A 20,834-nucleotide genomic window follows, 5' to 3' on the forward strand; every position below is an offset into this window, starting at 1 on the left:
GAAGATGCAGTTCACCGCTATGTCACTGCGCCACACTTGACATTTTAGGTTACTTGTTACTGTGACATATGCGATATAATTTCACTCAAATAGCTCGTCTCGTATATATTTCCTACGTCAGTCAGCCATACTTGAAACAATACAGCCGTGCAGCTATTGGAACATTTCTAATCCTTGGTCTGTCAGCACCAAAACCGTAGGGACTTTCCTGCATACATCTGACACGTCTTGATATAACTGAAATACTTAATCCAGGTACGAATATCAGCTCAAATGAGGTTTTATATAATCCCCGACCAGTGGATCCATTTGCATTCAAGTTATCATTCTCAACTCTAGGGGAGTATACAACCCAAGCTGCCCAGGGGCGCTGGAATGTTCTTACATCCACCTCACATATCGGGTACCTATCCCTTGTTGGGTAAACAGAGGCTCATTTGCCCCTGGTGACACAAGTTTTGACACTTGAGATTCGGATGTATGTACGTATTCGTACATGTGCGTTTTGTAGCATGTCTCAGATCTCAGACGACGCCATAACATATGACCTGACCTTACCATGGACGACCTGGAGTATGACATCTGCTATAAATGACCAACACAATGCATACAGAGTATAGCTTCCAGGCCTTCTTCGAGTGCGGGATCAACCAGAACACATGTGGCCAGCATATGAGAAGCAGAATGTTTCTTGCGTGTCATAACCGGATTACATTTCGTTGTCTAATATTGAAGGATACGGAAAGGTTACGAGTAATATTGGTTTCTGTCTAGTTACTACAAGTGGTTACGACCAGGCAACAGAATAGTAAAAACAGGTGGTGGGGGATTTAACCTCGAGTTCAGTATTATGTGTGTTGATGCTTGTACACTACACGAAAAAGCCAATTTCAGGACGTTTGGAATAGTGTTGGCATTGATGTCAATGTATACATGTTCAAATATTCCAAATTATTTGGTTATATTTACATACGTGTCTACTTTGGGAATGCATTGGAAGTGTTGTAGAAATGCATGCATTTACGTGAGTGTCTATATCTGTTCATGATTCTGGCGTGTGCGGTAATGTCATATAGGAGGTAGCGACACCAAATACGAGGGGATATAAAAAAGTGTTGAGCCTCACACAGTATTCCTGGTCGAATGGTACAATGCGCTACACCTGATGTACATGAATGTCTTAGGTACTGAAGGTATGTAGAAACATATTGCTGGCTGCAATTATTTTGTCACAACACTTCGTGGAAGAGGCCTACCCCTAGTGAATTGGCAAAATGGACAAATCTGAGTACAGAGCGGTGATAAAGTTCCTTGTCCTAGAGGGTCAATCTGCCAAACAGGTAGAAGAGCGATTGACTGCAATTTATGGAGAGTCTTCCCCATCGTCTGCAACTATCAAACGGTGGGTGAAGGAATTTCAGCGTGGCAGAGAGAGCTTAGAAAATGATGCCCGGCCCGGACGGTCATCAACCAGTACCAGCCCTGATAACATTGACACTGTACACAAACTAGTGATGGAAAACCGCCGTATTACTCTCCATGAGCTAGAAGAAACAACAGGCCTATCATATGGACTCATACATAATATAATTCATGGCAAACTCCACATGTCCAAAGTGTATACCAGATGGGTCCCGAGAATGCTTACAGATGACATGAAGCAATCAAGGGTCACCATCAGTGGAGCCTTGCTAACTCGGTACAACGCCAACCCAGATGATTTTCATTTTAGGATTGTAACCAGTGATGAAACCTGGGTTTATCATTATGATCCGGAGAGCAAACAGGAGTCGATGGAATGGAAACACGCCACTTCTCCAAAGACAAAGAAGTTCAAAGCCACCAGATCAACCAAGAAGGTTATGATGACCATCTTCTGGGACAGCAAAGGAGTGATTCACATCGACTACCTGCCCCATGGCACCACAATGAATGGGGAGTATTAAGCCAAGTTATTGAAGCAGGTGCGCCAATCCATCAAGGTGAAACGCCGTGGAAAAATCCGTCGTGGGATTCTGCTTCACCAGGACAACGCACCAGTCCACACGATCCGTGTTGCAATGACAGCTGTGCAAGAATGTGGCTACGAACTCCTCCCTCACCCACCCTATTCTCCAGACCTGCCCCCAGTGACTTCCACCTCTTTCCCAGGCTGAAAAAAACACCCCCGGGGCCGGAGATTTGAAGATGACGATGAGCTAACTGCTGCTGTGGAGGGTTGATTAGGGGACCAGAATGTTGACTTCTACCGATCGGGCATCAGTGACTGGCAAACTAGGTGGAACAAGTGTGTGGAGTTGGGAGGGGACTATGTTGAAAAATAAAGTAGTAACAATCCAATTCTTTTACTTTTTCTGTGTGAGGCTCAAAACTTTGTGATATCCCCTCGTATATTAATGTCATTTTAAGGGTTGCTGAACGGTTCTGAGCCCAACTGTGATGGACTACATCGATGGAGTTGGTTGGTAATTAGTTTTCAACATAATCCTCTCAAAGGTCTACACGCTTCTACCAACGATGCTTGAGTGTCTGGATCCATCTGGTGTAGAAGGCTGCCTACTGGTGGTGTAATCCTTCACAGTAGAAATGGCGTCATCAACATTTGAATAATACTTGATAGACAGTTCATTGGTCATGTTTGTGAAGACGTGAAAATCTTATTGTGTCGAATCTGGCGAATACGGAAGATATCCTGTGGGTTACAAACCACAGTCATAGTATGTCTGGATTGTCTGGTCCAGACTCGATTATGTACAGACCGCCGACATATAGCTGGAGTATTGCTGAGTGCGGCGTCAAACAACAAATAAACAAACAAACAATGTCTTATGTTTCACTGAAACACATTTAGATGCATCTGTAAATTCATCGGATCTACTGATAGATATAGTTACTGTTCCCCAGTTAGAAGGGATAGAGATTATTTGGGGGTGGCATTGCGGTCTATTTTCGTGATTCATTGAGTGTTAAACATAGAATAGAGTTAGAACTACACAATTATGAAATAATGTGGTTCCAAATATATGTGCCTTAAAAGAGTTTGTTATTGTGAGTTACTTATCGCCCGCCCAACACCCCTACATCATATTGGGATTATCTTCACCGCTCAATAGAAACAGCTCTGGACATTTCATCAAATGTAGTACTAGTTGGAGACCTTAACGAAGACTTGTTGAATAACAATGTACACCACCTTCACGATATAATGGTGAGTAAAGATCTACGTAATCTCATTAAACAGCCCACACGTATTACACAAACCTCGGCTACTCTGATTGACCCTATTGTTATAAGCCAGGACGGCAAAACTGTAGAAGCCGGCGTTTTAGACTTTAGCGTCGATATCGGTGACCACAAGTTTTTTTTGTCACTCTATCCAATTTTATCATCTTAACCAAGTCTTATGTAAGAGATGTTTTATCAACACCTAAATCAGCTTATTGTTTTCACAGATTGGGATTTTTTTTTTGACTCCTGCAATTCGGTCAGCGAAGCCTGTGACGTCCTAATACTAGCAATGAGTCAATATGTAAAAGAGTGTAAACAAGTAATAATAAGGCCAAGGGATAAACCCTGGTTTAACAGCGAAACTCGACGAGCAATTCGTATAAGAGAAACACTCAGAAATAAGGCAAAATTACCCTGTAAACCAAATGACTTTCTAAGGTATAAAAAGCAAAGAAATACTGTTAATAATCTCCGATCGTCACGATATGCCTGAAACATTGCCGAAGTGACGTAAAGCATAAACCTACTCACTAATAATCTCCGAAAACAAGCAAAAGAGGATTTCCATTGTAACTTAGATGGGTTTTTATCAACTGTATCCAAAGAAAATAACTCCAACTATTGGAAATTACTTAGATTTATTCTAAAGGATTCTGGTACTACAACAACTATAGCCCCTTTCGGCACTGATGTTTCAAGTATGCCCACCGCGTTTCAGATTTCGAAAAGTCTGAACATTAAATATATATTTCATTTCAGTCACAAATATCGATAATTGTAACCATGTGTTACCTGATACTTATAACAAATGTGATGCTGAACTCCAAGATTTTCATGTTGAATATAACGAAATAATCGATTTGATAAAGTCACGTCCATTAACATTAATTGGACCAGATAACATTAATCATCGCTTATTGAAACATATTGATCATTCAATAGCCACGCCATTGTAATTGTTCAATTTGTCTTTGCTGAAGCACGAATTTCCAAACCAGTGGAAATGGGCACATGTCATTCCTATATATATGAAGGGGATAAATCTTCACCTTCCAATTTGAACCTGTATCACTACTATCATGTATCAGTAAGATTTTTGAGCGAATCGTTATCAAGAAGTTGTATAATCATCTTATAGATCATAACTTGCTGTGTAAATACCAATCAGGATTTGTACAGGACACTCAACTACTTTTCAACTACTAGAAATATATAATCAAATATGTAAATCTTTAGATCACCCTGAATATTTTTGCATGGTTTGCTATGACATTTCTAAAACATTTGACCTAGTGTGGCATAAGGGTTTATTACACAAGTTCAGACAATATGGTATTAGTGATAACCAGCTTAAATGGTTCCAGAGCTATCTCACAAACAGACGCCAAAAAGTAAATGTTAACGGTTGTCTCTCCAGTGAACAAATCCTACACGCTGGCGTCCCTCAGGGGTTAGTCCTTGGTCCATTATTATTTTGTATTTATATTAATGATATATGCTATGAAATGAGAAATTTGACACCTTTGTTCGCAGATGATACTAGCATTGGCATTTCATCTCCAGATATTAAGCATATTGAAAACTCCATAAATAAAGATCTATGCAAACTACATAACTTGGCACAAACGTGGTTAGTACAATTCAATCCCTGAAGATACAAGTATATATTCTTCGCGCATAAAACCCCAGATGAAATACCATCAATAGTTTTCAATAACACATGTATAGAAAGGGTAGACTTTACAAGCACGTTGGTGATACATTATCACAAGACACAAAATGGAACGATCATATCAATAATATTCTTTCAAGTGCATCTAAAATGGTTCCATTGATGAGAAAAATTAAATATCGGTTAAGTAGATCAAACTTGGCTAGAATATATCTAGTTTTTATCAGACCGACTTCAGAATATGCCTCAGTTGTCTGGGACAGTGGCTCTTCCTATAAAGCTAATAAATTAGAATAACTACAACTTGAGGCAGCTAGAATAGTAACAGGATTAACTAGATTTTCCTCCCGTCGCAGCCTGTATCACGAAACTGGATGGCAGCCTTTAGCGTATAGAAGAAACGTCAACAAACTTGTAACTATGTATAAAACAATAAATGTCCTTAATATGTAACTGAACTTGTACACCATCTGTGTCACAGAACGTCAATTATAATATCAGAGATCGCCATGATTTTGTAGTACCATTTGCACGAACATCTACGTTTAAAAGGTCTTATGTTGTAGATACATTAGGCCAATGGAATAATCTATCATCAGAAATAAAGGACTGTTCGTCAATATCTTCTTTTAAAGACGTTGGACACAATAAGTGACTACAACGCTCTGAGATGTAACATGAAGAGGGTGTACAGTATACTTGTACCGAATGATAAAAACATACTACCTTTCCATGCTATATTTTGTTGTAGGTGGCACCCACGTATAGTGGGGTAGGCCTCAAATGACATGATTTACCATCACCATAATTTTTTTTCTTAAGCTGACTCCTTGAAACACATTAACCTAATAGTGTATTTAAACTTACTTTGTAGTACTTATTACTATTTAAGTTTGTTAACTACATACAAGTATGGTGAAAAAAGGACCAAAAATTGAAACAATCGAGGGAAAATAGCAACATATTTAATGTGTCTCGGGTATCAAAGGAGCAAGTACTCATGTAAATAGTTATTTTAGAAGATCAAAACCCGCTACAGAGTCACCATTTTCACGAATAACGTATAATATCCACCAAGCAACATAAATTAAGAAAAAAATCTGTAGGTCTCCACGCAGAGTATTGAGTATTTGCATGCCCAAAGAAAGCTGGGGGTGTCAATCCTGATATCTGAAAAGGGAGCTAACTCATTTTCTAAATATAATCAATCACATATTATGCTTGTCATTGAGTATTGTTTAGATATAACATGTTTGATGTTCTACAGTGCTTTCTGTTTATCCATTAATAGCAAGTAATTAATCATAAGTAGCTATGCTTCGCGTACAAGAAACAGAAAGAAAGAATATTTTGGAAATTCCGGGTGGAGAATAAAATGTGCCGAGTTAATACAATAAGGTGTAGGAACTCTACTCACTGTATTCCCACTGAATCTGAAAATGCAGAGATGCATAGGAAAGGTTATGTTTTAATTACTTATCGGCCCATGTTTTGGGAGGATAGCAAAGGTACATGTTGCAGGCTTCCACAATCATAAACGGACATGTTGCGTGAACTGAGGTGCGCACGAACTTTTGTATCCAATGTCTTTAATATTTAAGCAAACTATATATATATATATGGAATATATGAAATAATTCATTTTATGATCATTCAATTTCAATAGTTGCCACAGTTGGCTGCGCATATAATTTTCCATTGGTGATGTCGCATGTTGGCATAGAATCCAACAATTCCAAACATGAGGGCATAAATGTAAATACGCTAGTTCATGCAGTGGTACTAGTCTGCACTGTGGCCGGTGTTGAAGTGCTAACCTACCGAGATACCATGCCGCAGTTTAACATGGATACCCTACTCAGGCTCATTATTCTCACTCTGAGCTGACCATTCCTTGTTTTATCCACTAAATGCCGAGCCCCGGACAGGGTAACAACAAGTACCACCTTTTTACGACTTTTGATATGACGTGGCTTCGTGATCTAACTGTAACAATTCGGAGCCTAAACATCATCTTTTAGACAATGATGCTGCCTAGATATTTTATTTCTGATTTAGAGGGTCTGCAAGGCAAAGTGGAGTGACTGGGAAGGTAATTTTCTCCATGGGCCTCTGGCCCCATGTCTACAAATTTTATGACCAGTTTGCCAGTATGGGCCATTCATTTTATTATATGGGCCACTGACAATTACAATGGGCCATAAATTCAACATAGCCTTAACATGATTGCAGCTGAATAAAACATTGTATCCTTTATAATCTTCACTTGAACTTCAAACAATAACTTGTCTCTCGACGCTTTGCTCTCACTCACTCTCCCACTTCTAAATACACAATGTATTCTGTTTTAATGAATAGTTGTGAGAAAATCTGAGCACATATTGTGAATAAGCCGTGTGTTCAAGAAGCGTCTCGCCCCATATTTAAAAGGGGGCACGGGTGGCCCAGTCGTCTAAGGTGCCGCGATTCGCTGTGCCGAGAAACCTATGGTTGGGAGTTCGAATCCCGGTTCGCCCCGATTATGTTTCTAGGTTTGTCAGCACCATACTCGTGCTCGGTTTCACCGAAGTGGTAAACGTCTGAGACCTGCATCATTTCAGGCTTTTCTCCAACGTTAAGCTGACATGCCGCGATATAACTGGAATACTGTTAAAATCGGCGTTAAACCCAACTCACTGCTAACTGCTTAAGAATAAATTAATCTGTTCCATATCAATGAAACAAGCCAACGGGAGTCCTCCACATCGCAAATATCCGTAAAAAATACCAAATATTACCGCGTGCCTTACAGCCCAACTCTACACATTTAATGTATTCAATTTCAGGAACTATTCAAAGAGACAATCATTGACATAAATTTAGATTTTACTTGATATGCTACAGGTCATGTTATTGTAATACAATAAATATATTACCTTTTTAATTTAATTCACGTTCAGTTTATTTTGATTTATTTTTGAAAGAATCCTATGTGTTATTTTTTTATAACATGCTTAGGATCACTCCATCATGTCACTGTATCGCGCCATCGCATCGATGCGTCGTTCATCGTGGTGCTAGTAAATGCTGGTAATAAAATAAAGTCAAAATAATAATTGGACATACAATACACGTAGCATTTCACAAAACGAAATATGCAAAAATATATCACCCTCATTGACAACAAGCAATTGAAAACTTACCTCAATAACTGTACTGTATGCAGAACGCTCACACTCCCGAAATGTTACGTTTCATGTGTGAGCGTCAAAACTCCAACACGTTAAACGCGAGATTTTCCCGTCTGACTTGTGTACACTGGGCGTCAATAGTTACACATGTTCTTGGCGGTTGCCTGGACAACGTGTGACCTGCATATATATATACATACAGTGACACGGTTGTGTAGGCCAAATGTGATGGACATGTCCTTTGATTAATATTAGTCGATAGTTTTTTTAATGTGGGTTTCGGGAGTCTAACATATTATAGTATTATATATTTATTACGTTATGAATTTATATGAATAAATTTTAAGTGCTAAAATGCGCGTAGATTATAATAGATTTTATAATTACCATGGTCATGGTATCAATCGGCACTCGATTTTCATTCTCAGCTCCCTGGGGAATATACATTTATGAGCTGTCTGAGAGGCGCTAGAAGGTTAACAGCTACATTACCATCTCATCCTAGTTGCCACCATTCACTGCTGGGTGAGTATATTTAAAACAGTTGCCTTAGGAGACAACACGTGTTGTGCCAGGAAGCCACATGAGCACTCGAAAGTCAAGCTGCCGCATGCGGTCACAAATCCAACCACTCTTCGCCATCACCCTCCGTTAATAAACACAAATGAAAACGTATACATATACGAGTTTGTAAATAACCTCAGTTGCACTCTTAAGATTTAAAGTGTCATGATGCTTTATAATTGAAGATGAACACATATACCTTCTAAATAATATTATTTCAAAAGTAAAATTTGTTTTTCAATTTTTTTCTTTTGAAAAGGTTTTGTGAAATGTCTTGTCCATTTAATTCCATTGTGGAGATAATGGTTGCAAAGGGGTAATTTGGGGTGTATCGTCCTTTTTTTAGGATCAAAAGTGCACTTAAGAATCTTGCTTGTATTGAAAAGTGTTTTGCTGTGCGCACAGTGAGAAATTCTGTTTATTTGTAGTTCCATATTGTCAATGTCTTAATTGTTATTAATTATCAATTAACGCATGTCAATCTCAACTTTTCTCATCTCATTTCAGATCTTTTAATACGATAGGGTGCCTCTTTGCGCAAAGGGGACTCCATCTCATTTCAAGAATCCTGTCTATGTGTACTGGTGTACCGGCTGTTTATGAGCTTGCGGTCTGGTGACGAACTTCAGCCTGTCATTCCCACATGGAAACTTAAATCCGTGGGGGACCGAACTTTTACTTTTGACATAGCTGCTGCATCGAAATGGAATGCTCTTCCAATTCCCCCCAAAACAGCCCCATCACTTGGTATTTTCCAGTCAAGACTTAAAACAGTTTTGTTTGACAACTAAGGCCCTGAACTCTTGTGTAAATATGAATATGTCTTGTTAGCGCTTTGAGCATGTCTTGTCGCATTCAGAGATTTATTCGTTCGTTCGTTCATTCGTTCGTCTGTCCGTCCGTCCGTCCGTCCGTTCATCCGTCCGCACGTCCGACCGTTCGTTTGTTCGTTCGTGATGTAATCAACTACAGTGTCTTTGAATATATTAACCGCTTATGACAATCATTACAAACTAATCGCACCTTTCAAGTGAAAAATAATTCCAATAATATGAATTATAACATAATTATATACTGAATAAATTAAATTTCCGTTATTGAAGTAATGCCTCGTATTATCGAACACACTATCGTTGGCACCAGTGTTTAAATGATCCTTTGTTTATTTGATGTTTTTCAGTTTTTTTATATAGACATAAAAATGCTTAGGTAGTTAAAATGTATTTTTAAAACATATATACAATACCTCGAGTATTATGTTTAACTGGAGAACCTCGGTTTCTATGCATATATTGTGCAGGTCCCATAGGTACATCTACATTTTATGAACACAGAGAATTACTTCCCCGCTCAGTGGATCAGTGTACACTCCACCTTCATTCTCAGCTCCCTGAGGAGTATACAGCCATAGTTGCCTGTGAGGCATTGGAAGGTTATGCCAAGTGCTTAATGAAATAGAATATATCTTTTGATTGCGTGCATATGTAAATGTGACTGTGATGGTAACAATATTCGGATTAAACTTCGTAAAGAATTAAAAAAAGGTATTACTTAGGAATGTCACATATGTCGCAATGGTTTGAATAAATATATGTCCTTTCGGTAAAAAAATAACTCTTACATGCATTGTGAAGAAATAATCAACCAAGTTAAATGGTAATGTCTGTTAAAGCAGCACAACCACGTGCACATTTCTCCACGGGACTGGCAGTATCTGAGAAATTTTACGACCACTATTAACACGGGCATCTTTAAGTGATTTTACGAACGCTTCTCTTCATGTAGACACCTGTGCAGGCACGTTTACGCTGCACCTACCATCTTGTAACGTCTTTTGGGGATCGAAACCCTGACTTTCCCCTCTCCTGGTAGACGTCCTATCCACTAGGCTGCGGAGGCGGCCAATCACATCACGGCGGGAAACATTGACAATGTTCCACGTGGACGGGGTATCAGTACACAGTAAATTCAAACAGGTCAGGCATTGTGATCACCCGATTCTCATTTAAGCTGGCTATTACGACAAGCATGGGATTATGTACTGAGTGCAGGTAGAGTGTTTTGAATGAGTGAGTTTGATTAAATGCCGTTATAACCCATCCCAGTAAGTCGTTCACTTCTATCATCATGTATTGTCATAAAAAACTATCATCATATGATAGCATAATACTGACATCATGTACTTTAATAATACTATCACCATACTGTCATCATATAAAATCATAATACTATCATCATATACTTTCATATACTATCATCATATACGTTCATAGACTATCATCACATACTATCATAATTCTATCATATTACTATCATCATATACTATCATCATTCTATCACAATACTAACATCATATACTACCATAATACAATCTTAATATATCATCATATACTATCATAATACTATCATCATGTACTGTAATAATACTTTCGTATATACTATCATCACATACTATCTTAATACTATTATTATATATTACCATACTACTATTATCATATACTAATAAAATACTATTATCATATACTATCATAATACTACTATAATACTCTTATCATAATACTACCATCATATACTATCATAATACTATCGTCATAGTACTATCAACATAATTGGGCGGTGGAGTAGCCTAGCTAGTGGTTAAAAGCGTTCGCCGAAGACCGGGTTCGATTCCCCACATGTGTGAAGCCCATCGCTGGTGTCCCCCGCCGTGATATTGCAGGAATATTGCTAAAAGCGGCGTAAAACCATGCTCAATCACTCACTATATCCATATAATATCATCATATTACTATCATCACATTACTATCATATACTATCATAATACTATCATAATATACTAACATTTTATACTTGGTTCATTGGACAATGGGGTAAAAAATGAACTTGCAACCACATGACCGCTACCGTGTGTGAAATGCTTCAAATTTGTGCCGAAAAATAAGCAAAGTTATTGATTTTCAAAGATACGATGTCTAAGATGACATCAACAGTTGTGCATTATGCGATGTATGTTGTCGAATTTTGTAAAGTTTTAAATCAAAATTTGTTTAAAAAATAAAACCATGTAGAAGTATTGTTTGAGTGTTGACTGAACGGCAGGAAAGTTCATTTGTTGGATATAATATCACTAATTTGAGATATTTTCAAGTGAAATCAAACATATGATAGTTTCTTTTGCCCCTCTGTTTATCATAAAACTATCATAATACTATCATCATATACTATCATAATACTATCATCATATACTATCATAATACTATCATTATATACTATCATAATATACTTGGTTCAATTGAGACTGGGGTAGGAAATGAATTTGCAACCACATGAACCATACCATCGTATTGAAATGTACCCCTCAAAAACCAAATGTGTTGATTCTCAAAGATAATATTTCCAAGATACCACACCCATCAGCAGTTGTGCGATGTTTGTTGTTGAATTTTATAAAAAGTTTTGAAATCAATTTATATTTAAAAAATAAAACCACGTAGAAGTATTTTTTGAGTGCTGAATAAAAGCCAGTGCAATTAGGTTTTTGGATATTTTCTATTGAAAATTAAATATATGATAAGATGAACTGAGAGGTATACTTTCTTTTGCCCCTCTGTCAGAAAGCCTTTTGAGCCCAAATGTCTATTATTTCGTTTCGTTGTTTAATTCCACTTTTGTTATATTTGATTTCGTTTCCTTTACCATTTTCCAATTTCCATATGTACCAAAATGGCAGCCTCCAGCCAGGAGTGTTGACCATGTGCTTATCCAACAGAAATACAGTCTTTTGTGCCTAAAACAGCCTTGGCGTCCTATATCCATCACGAACCGCCCAGCCCTCGCCCGTGCATCCAAGCACCGTGTTTTCATGGTCCCGCGAGGCGGATACAATAACCAGGTGACGCCAAATTCCAAATATAAACAGTGCGCTGTACGTACGCATTACCCATCCCGCCAGTGAATGGTAAACCCTACATTCAATCATGAGACAGTATATATCTCGTGCCAAATATCCTGTTACCAAGTCACGTTCGGCATATGCAACTGTTACATTAACTGATTCTAGAACTGTACTCCTGCAACTGTCATTCAAAGTTGAACCTGTGTTGTAAGTTCTAAGCCCGGCAGCCAATCTTTGTCACGTCATCATCAACATATCGACAAGTTACAGATTCAAATATTTTAATTTTGAAGTAAATTATCTGAAGACATGGCGTTACAACCAGATACTAATACTGTTAGATCTTCCAGATCACATAGTCTTAGTCACAGTGAAAGGTCACTTGGCACAAGAAGTAAGTCCTCAAAAATTTCTGTGATATCTGGACTAAGTGAATCTCAGTCTGCAGTGGTAAGACAGCAAAGAACAAGAGCTCAGCTTGACGAATTCGTGCTTAGGATGCAGGAGGATTTCAGAGTTGATGAGCAATTGCAGGCATTAGATGACCAGGCCTATGCTGCACGCTTAGCTGCTGAGGATGAGGTGAATGCCGCTAAGAGACGGACAGAAGAAATAGAGCGTGAGGCTATTCGCCGCAGAGAGGCACTAAATACTCAACTGTCAAGACAGAGACAACTGAGACAAGCTCAACAGAACTTTGCTGAAGCAACCCTAATTGCTACCATGGTAAATGAAGACCCCAACAGCAATGCAGAGAATGTACAACCTCCAGAGGAACTTACGGAACAACCAAGTTTTGATGGTAACATTCAAATACAGTCAGTAACTGGACAGGTCCCACCTACTGCTGACCCTAATGCCATTCAGTCTGGCAATGTAAGTAATACTAATAATACAGAGCAGCTTACAATTCCTGACACCTCCCAAATTTTACCCTCTGGTGACAGTCAAACCCTTGGGAACCAGATACAGCGGGGCCCATATCCATCTGACAGAGTTCATCCTGGTGTACTTCATCAAGGGATCAACCCTTATCCTGGTAACCTGACAACTTGTATGCCAATATACAGACAGAATGACCACTTTCAAGGTCAGATGTTAAACAGTGCCCAACAAATCACAACAAACGAGATGTCAAGTACTTTCCCAACTGCCACTGGTGTACTTACACAGCAACCTTCCCTGGTGGGTTATGGTACTGGTATTGGTTCATATCCAAGGAGCAACCCCCAGGTAAGTTTAACACCAGCAATGGTAGTGCCTCAGCCATTGTTCTTGGATTCGCAAGCATTTCCCTTACCGAATATGCCATATCAACAGTCACAGCCACAACAGCATCAAGCGCTCCAACCAGATATTCCTACATTGCCTCCAACCGAACAACCAACACAACTGCCAGCGATTACTGGGATGATACCTCAGGTTGGCACACCTAACCTCACCGAACTGTTGATTTCTTCATCTTATGGCATACCAAGACCAACATTACCCAATTTCACCAGTGGAAGAGAAAAGGACTTTGCCTTGCTTAAGATGGCACTGGATAACCTGGTGAATATTCATCCACACCTTACGGAACAGTACAAATACCAAGTTTTACTTGACAAACTTGGAGGCAGTGCGAAGCGCCTAGCTGAGGCATTTATGCATGATCCCAAACCTTTCACAGCAGCCTTGCAAGCACTAAAGGACAAGTATGGTCAGCCGAGACAACTTGTACAAAGTGAGATTGGTATACTCATGAATATGCCAGCACTAAGATATGGTGACTTTGATGGGTTTGACAGTTTTGCCCTATCAGTCCATTCCCTTGTCGGTATGCTCAAGTCACTTGAGGGAGAGACCGGTTATGAACTGAGATGTGGGTCACATGTTGACCGCCTGATCGGCAAGCTACCCCCAGGTTATCGAGATAGTTTTGTAGAACATTGTATCAACCGTGATATCCTCAAGGCTGACAGTGACCAGACCTACACATTGTGTCATTTGTCAGACTGGCTGCAGACAAAATCACGTGCAAAGCGTATAGCTAACCAGGCCACAGCGCTATACAAAATGGAGAGTACTAAACCTGACAGGAGGTATCTGTCACGAACAAGTCAGAAGGGGTCTGCACCTACGGCTTTATTCTATGCAAGGGAATCCAAACCATTTGAACAGAAACCTGGATCTTCTGCTAGGAGTCACGTGACCAAGCCTTTCTGTCCATACTGTAACAGCAATGAACACTTCCTGAATATATGTCCAGGATTGAAGAAACTAACAGTGAACCAGGTACATGACTGGTTACATGACGGCAAGCGATGTTGGAAATGTGGGCGCACACATCAGCCAGACATGTGCACCCTCAAGAAACCATGTCACATATGTAAGGAAGTGCACTTGACTGTCTTGCATGAGGCTATACAGCATACAGCCTCCAAAGTGTATTCCGTGAAAGTCAGTACAGACAAAGTGTACACTGATCAACCCTCATATCCTCCTAATGTCATGCTAAAGGTTGTCAAAGTGTTGCTATATGGTGAAAGTGGTATGATGGAGACTCATGCAATCTTGGATGATGGTTCCATGAGAACTATGGTGTTACAATCAACGGTTCATGACCTAAAACTTCAGACAAAGCCGGACAGTATATTGCTTACCACAATCAACAAGGAGCCATTCAGGTGTAATGGACACTCAGTTGACCTGCAAATATCTCCTATCAGCAAACCAAACATCAGGTACAAGATTAAGGGTGCCTTCACTGCAGATAACTTGTGTATGTCCGAGTACACATATCCAGTTGAATCCCTGCAAAGGCGTTGGCCGCATTTGCAAAAGTTACCAATACCTAACATTGATGGAGCTCGGCCAACTATTCTCATTGGATCGGACAATGCCCATCTCATTCTTCCCAATGAACCAGTTCAATTTGGACCCATCAATGCGCCTATTGCGGTGTCCACCAAACTTGGTTGGTCCCTCCAGGGTTTATCTAGTGAATCTGGACCAGAGAACACCAAGTGTATGCTCATACACAGCACCAATAATTCAGATCTTGTGGAGAGCATTGAGCGATTGTGGCAAATCGACACGTTGCCTTTCACCGAGAAACATGTGACACGCTCCAAGCAGGATAAACAGGCAATTGAGACTCTAGAATCTGAAACTGTCAGGATAGATGTCGATGGTGTTAGTCACTATGCCACCCCACTGTTACGCACACAGGATGGAACCTGCTTCAAAACAGATCAACAAATGGTTATGCCTACACTCAGGCGCACTGAAAGGCGACTTAGAGATCGTCCGGACCTTTCAAGAATCCACAATGACCAAATCAAGAAGCTAGTTGAGGCAGGATATGTAAAGAAACTCACCAAGGAGGAAGTGGAGAAATCAGAAGAATCCTGGTATTTTCCTCACCACATTGTTGAACACAATGGGAAGTTTCGCCTGGTATTTAACTGCTCCTTCGAGCACAATGGCCAAATCTTGAACAAGCACCTTCTGCCTGGGCCAACAGTCGGATCATCACTGCTGGGTGTCTTTCTTCGGTTCCGGCAACATGCAGTTGCAATATCAGGAGACATAAAAGCCATGTTCCATCAAGTAAGACTGCTTTCTCGTGACAAACCTCTTCTGCGTTTCATTTGGCGAAACATGGAACATGATCGCCCTCCCGATGTGTACGAATGGCAAGTCCTACCATTCGGCACCACCTGCTCGCCATGTTGTGCCAGTTATGCTTTATGGAAACATGTCTCTGATCATAAAGCTGGCAATGAAGAAGTACTCAAATCTGTAGAAGAATCATTCTATGTTGACAATTGCTTGCATAGCCTACCTACAGCAACAGAAGCCAAGGAACTTGTACGGAAAATGAGAGACTTGCTTGCACAAGGTGGTTTCAACATTAGGCAGTGGACCAGCAATATTCCATCCGTTGTGGCAGACCTTCCGTCCGACGCTAGATCGGAAAATACAGAACTTTGGCTTACCTTCGGCCAGGGTGACTCCCTTGAGCCAGCCCTAGGCTTGCGTTGGAACTGTGAATCTGATGAGCTCACCTACAAACACAGAACCATAGAGTATGAAAAGCTTACTATGAGAGTGATCTACAGGGTTCTTGCTAGTCAGTATGATCCCATCGGCTACTTGGCACCATTCCTTGCACGAGCCAAAATTATAGTACAGGACTTGTGGAAGTCAAAGAGAAACTGGAATGACCCTATAGAAAAGGGGGACATCTGTGAAAGATGGCTGACCTGGGAAAAGGAGCTGGAAGAAATCCCAATGGTCACTCTACCAAGGTGTTACACCCCCCATAGTGTGGACTCTGGAAGTGCAGACCGACAACTACACATCTTTTGTGATGCTTCTGAAAGAGTGTATGGTTCAGTAGCATACTTGCGCACAGCAGACGAAGGAGCAAACATCTATGTCAGTTTCCTTATGGCCCGATCAAAGGTTTCCCCAAAGAAACAACTGTCTATGCCACGCCTAGAACTATGTGCAGCCCTCACTGGTGCTCAGCTAGCTGATGTGTTGTGCAAGGAATTAACTTTACCAATCCAGAAAGTGATATTGTGGAGTGACTCTACTACTGTACTTGGTTGGCTGAAGTCAGAATCATGCAGATACAAGGTATTCGTTGGAACACGAGTATCAGAAATCCAGAATCTCACAGATGTACAGAACTGGCGATATGTTGACACACACAGAAATCCTGCCGATGACATTACTCGAGGTAAACTGCTCAGAGAACTCTGCAAGGAATCGCGGTGGAAGGATGGGCCAGATTTCATGCACCAGACACCTGATCATTGGCCAGTTACCCCAGTGACAATAGACTCTGACAATACAGAGATAAAGAAATCTGTGATGTGTGGCACAATTGTTGTGAATACACCTCAGCTGCCAGATGCAGAACAGTACACTTCTTGGGAAGTGTATGTGGCTGATGTTAAAGAGTCCTTTGATGGGGCGGCCTTCCTGGAAAATGCTCAACCCCTGACCGCTGAACGGTTTGAACAAATAGAGAACCATCTCTATCAACTAGTGCAGATAGAATCATTCCCCCAGGAATTCACAGCACTAAAATCAGGTAAACGATTGCCTCCAGACAGCAGGCTCCTCCAGCTTGACCCTATCTATGATGCAGAATCAGATCTGATCAGAGTAGGAGGACGCTTACAGAGAGCTGAATCTCTAAATACAGGCATCAAACATCCAATTCTTCTTGACCCACAACATGTTATAACAAAGTTGATCATCCGGGATCAAGATGAGAAGCTCTTACACTATGGTCAGGAGCGTATACTCGCAGAGATAAGACGCAGATTTTGGATATTGAGGGGACGAGAAGCGATTCGACGCCATCAGCGTCAGTGTTCCACCTGTCAGAAATGGCGCTCAAACCCGAGGACACAGAAAATGTCTGACTTGCCATCACCACGTCTGCGACTTTTCAAACCACCATTCTTCTCAACGGGAGTTGATTGCTTCGGACCAATGCATGTGAAGGTTGGACGTCGCTCAGAGAAACGATGGGGTTTGATATTTAAATGTATGACCACCCGTGCAGTGCATTTAGACATACTCAGGAGCATGGACTCGGATGCATTCCTCATGGCATTTCGCCGCTTCGCTTCACTGAGAGGCAAACCTTACGAACTCATCTCAGACCAAGGTTCCAATTTCCGAGGGGCTAAAACAGAGTTGCAGGAGGCACTTGCAAGTATGGAACCAGACCTTGCTGAACAACTGGCTCGCCATAAGGTCAGATTTGTGTTCAATCCTCCTCATGCACCACACTTCGGAGGTGTTTGGGAGAGAGAGATTAAATCTGTGAAATATGGCCTCCGAGTGGCACTAGGAGATCAGACAGTGACAGAACCTGTGTTACGTACCATTCTAGCGGAGGTGGCAGGGATTCTGAATTCTAAGCCATTAGCCTACATTTCATCAGATGTCAGAGATGTGGACCCAGTTACACCAAACATCCTGCTGATTGGCCGCCATGATGCTTCTCTTCCACAAGTCGTCTATCCAGCTGATGAACTATTAAGCAGACGCAGATGGCGCCACAGTCAAGTTCTGGCCGACCACTTTTGGGTACACTTTGTCAAATATTATCTTCCTGATATGCAGCTGCGCACAAAATGGCAGAAAGAAAGACAAAACTTGAAGATGAATGACGTTGTCATGATAGTTGATCCACAGCTCTTAAGAGCTCAGTGGCCTGTTGGTAGAGTCACTAAAACCTACCCCGGAACAGATGGATGTGTTCGCACTGCCACTGTCAGTGTGAAAGACAAGGAGTACACCAGACCAATCACAAGACTCATCCCACTACCGGAATGTGCAGATGACGATAATTGACTTTAGTTCCAGTGTGGAAAGACTTTCTTCAGATATTGACAAATTTAGTGCCTAAATTTGGGGGCGGCCGTGTCAGAAAGCCTTTTGAGCCCAAATGTCTATTATTTCGTTTCGTTGTTTAATTCCACTTTTGTTATATTTGATTTCGTTTCCTTTACCATTTTCCAATTTCCATATGTACCAAAATGGCAGCCTCCAGCCAGGAGTGTTGACCATGTGCTTATCCAACAGAAATACAGTCTTTTGTGCCTAAAACAGCCTTGGCGTCCTATATCCATCACGAACCGCCCAGCCCTCGCCCGTGCATCCAAGCACCGTGTTTTCACCCTCAGCTTATCATAATTCTATCATAATACTATCATGATACTACCATACACTATCATCATACAGACAGACAGACAGTTTTATTTCAGCGTTGAAAGCCCCAAAGCCAAGAGTACAATCTTACACACATTGCCAATGGTGTATCATAGAAATTTAGAATGTACATTAATCATGAATTCTTTGAAGTCACTTTTCATTAATCATGAAATTTTCTATTGAATCCCCTATAAAAAGTATCTAGAATAGACACTAATGAATATCGCTAGTAGCATATCACAAGTGGACATCATACGGTAAACTACGGTTATAACGAACTCAAATGCACCACTAATTTTAGCTGGTAATAACCGTAGTTCGTTATAATCATATATACAGCATATATAGAACAAATGGCCGGGACTAAAGAATAAGTTCGTTTTATCGGTCAGTTCGTTATAAGCGTGTTTGGTATGAACGTAGTGTACTGTACTCATAAAGTAAGATTCCTCCCCAAATTCCTGGGATCTCCAGACGTATGAGGATCTTGTTTGGAATAATATCATTTTAACATGTGACGCCCTGTTTACTCCTCCATTATCCACATGTTCCTACAGCATGTCCAGCAAGCCCAAGGATAACGTGTTTGGTTCATACACACCAACCTTCACCAATACCTATGCGACCCGTGAAGATCCGTGTTAAAATAAGTCTTCAGCAACCCATGCTTGCGACTAACGGGATCGGGTGGTATCTCAGTTACCCTTCTGTAATAACATGTATTACAACTAATTACCGTCCTTCTTATTGAAGGCTTTACGGAAATCAATATATATATATATATATATATATATATATATATATATATATATATATATATATAAGCTAAATCTGCATAAAACGATGTTTAGGCTCATGTAAATATTTCTCAGCTAGTGATCCCAAGACAAAGATATTATGTATCGTAGAATGTTCCTTTCTAAACCCAGCTTTAACTCTAACCAATATCGCAGTCTCGACTCAACTATTGGTGTAAATACCTTTCCCATGATATTAAGTAAATATATACACCTGTAAATGTTTGGGTCACTCCTATTTCCTTTTTATAAAAATAACGGTCCTATTATTCCAACATTCCAATCATCCGGTGATACACCTTGATCCATAATAGAATTAAATTATATTTTCATGTGAGAGAGTATTTCATGACACTTTCATGTGACACTATCACATATACTATCATAATACTATCATCATATACTGTAATAATACTGTCATCATACTATCCTACAAAATCATCATACTAACATCATGATATGAACATCATATATTATCATAATACTATCATCATACTATCATCAGATACTATCATAATACTATCATCATACTATCATCATGTTATCATCATATACGATCATAATACTATCATCATACTGTCATATACTGTCAGGGGACACGGGTGGCCCATTAGCCGTGCAGAGTTGCTCCCCTTGGATGTAGGTTCGGATCCCAGTTCGTCCCTTTATGTTTCTAGGTTTGTCAGTACCATACCCGTGCTCGTGGGTTTCACAAAATTAGTAAACGTCTGAGACCTGCGATACTAACTGAAATATTGTTAAAAGCGGCGTTGAACCCAACTTAC

General features: G+C 40.2%; 2 protein-coding genes across 2 annotated transcripts in view; one reads left to right on the top strand and one right to left on the bottom strand.

Annotated features, from left to right (window-relative positions):
- LOC124152106 (carbohydrate sulfotransferase 3-like) overlaps positions 1-8,185 on the bottom strand; it is a 41,102-nt gene extending 32,917 nt beyond the window's left edge. Inside the window, exon 1 of the mRNA XM_048382574.1 lies at positions 8,083-8,185. The gene's annotated coding sequence lies outside the window, so the exon portion shown is untranslated. The remainder of the gene's footprint in view (positions 1-8,082) is intronic.
- A 4,842-nt stretch (positions 8,186-13,027) lies between these two features.
- LOC124139138 lies at positions 13,028-18,892 on the top strand. The gene has a single exon (XM_046506169.2). The coding sequence runs from the start codon at positions 13,028-13,030 to the stop codon at positions 18,890-18,892; it is 5,865 nt and encodes a 1,954-aa protein (XP_046362125.2).
- Positions 18,893-20,834: the final 1,942 nt, after the last annotated feature.

This window comes from Haliotis rufescens, unplaced genomic scaffold (genome assembly GCF_023055435.1).
Source record: "Haliotis rufescens isolate VD_foot unplaced genomic scaffold, xgHalRufe1.0.p SCAF_4, whole genome shotgun sequence".
Classification (NCBI taxonomy): Eukaryota; Metazoa; Mollusca; class Gastropoda; order Lepetellida; family Haliotidae; genus Haliotis; species Haliotis rufescens.

Coding starts and splice junctions, on each gene's coding strand:
- LOC124139138 (XM_046506169.2), top strand. CDS start 13,028: ATGCAGGAGGATTTCAGAGTTGATGAGCAATTGCAGGCATTAGATGAC.